This window comes from Emiliania huxleyi (genome assembly GCF_000372725.1).
Source record: "Emiliania huxleyi CCMP1516 unplaced genomic scaffold EMIHUscaffold_417, whole genome shotgun sequence".
Taxonomy (NCBI): domain Eukaryota; phylum Haptophyta; order Isochrysidales; family Noelaerhabdaceae; genus Emiliania; species Emiliania huxleyi.
Window position 1 is genome coordinate 38,413 of NW_005198852.1, and position 414 is coordinate 38,826.

A 414-nucleotide genomic window follows, 5' to 3' on the forward strand; every position below is an offset into this window, starting at 1 on the left:
GGCGGGGTGGGTCGGGACGGGGTGGGGCTTAGGGGAGGGGTCCGGGGTGGGGTGGGGTGGGGCGGGTGTCGGAGGAGGGGATTTCGGACGCCGGCTCTTGTGGCGAGGACGATGGCTTCTAAGGAAGCCGTCGTCTGCGCCTTGTCTGTCGTGTGAATCGTGCGTGTGCGAGAGCCTTTTGTTGTGAAATTCTGGACTAAATCGTTCATAATTATCGAAATACGTACGTCCCGGAGCTAGCTTCAGCGCCACACCACTACGTTGCGGCCACGGGTCGCTACCACCGCCGAGCTGGCGCCTCCCGATGGCCGCCGAGTGTCGTGCGCCATCCGCATGTGTCCTCGTCACGCCTGAGCGCCGCGTGCAAAGGGCGGCGGCCTCGAGCGAGCAGCACTCGGTCGTCGCACCACAACA

At 64.7% G+C, this 414-nt stretch overlaps 1 protein-coding gene across 1 annotated transcript in view; it reads left to right on the forward strand.

Annotated features, from left to right (window-relative positions):
• Positions 1-122, forward strand: part of EMIHUDRAFT_244334 (hypothetical protein) — a gene marked incomplete at both ends in the record, with an annotated part of 1,646 nt that extends 1,524 nt beyond the window's left edge. The window contains one exon of the mRNA XM_005769555.1: positions 108-122. Within this exon, the coding sequence (XP_005769612.1) occupies positions 108-122 (15 nt within the window). The remainder of the gene's footprint in view (positions 1-107) is intronic.
• Positions 123-414: the final 292 nt, after the last annotated feature.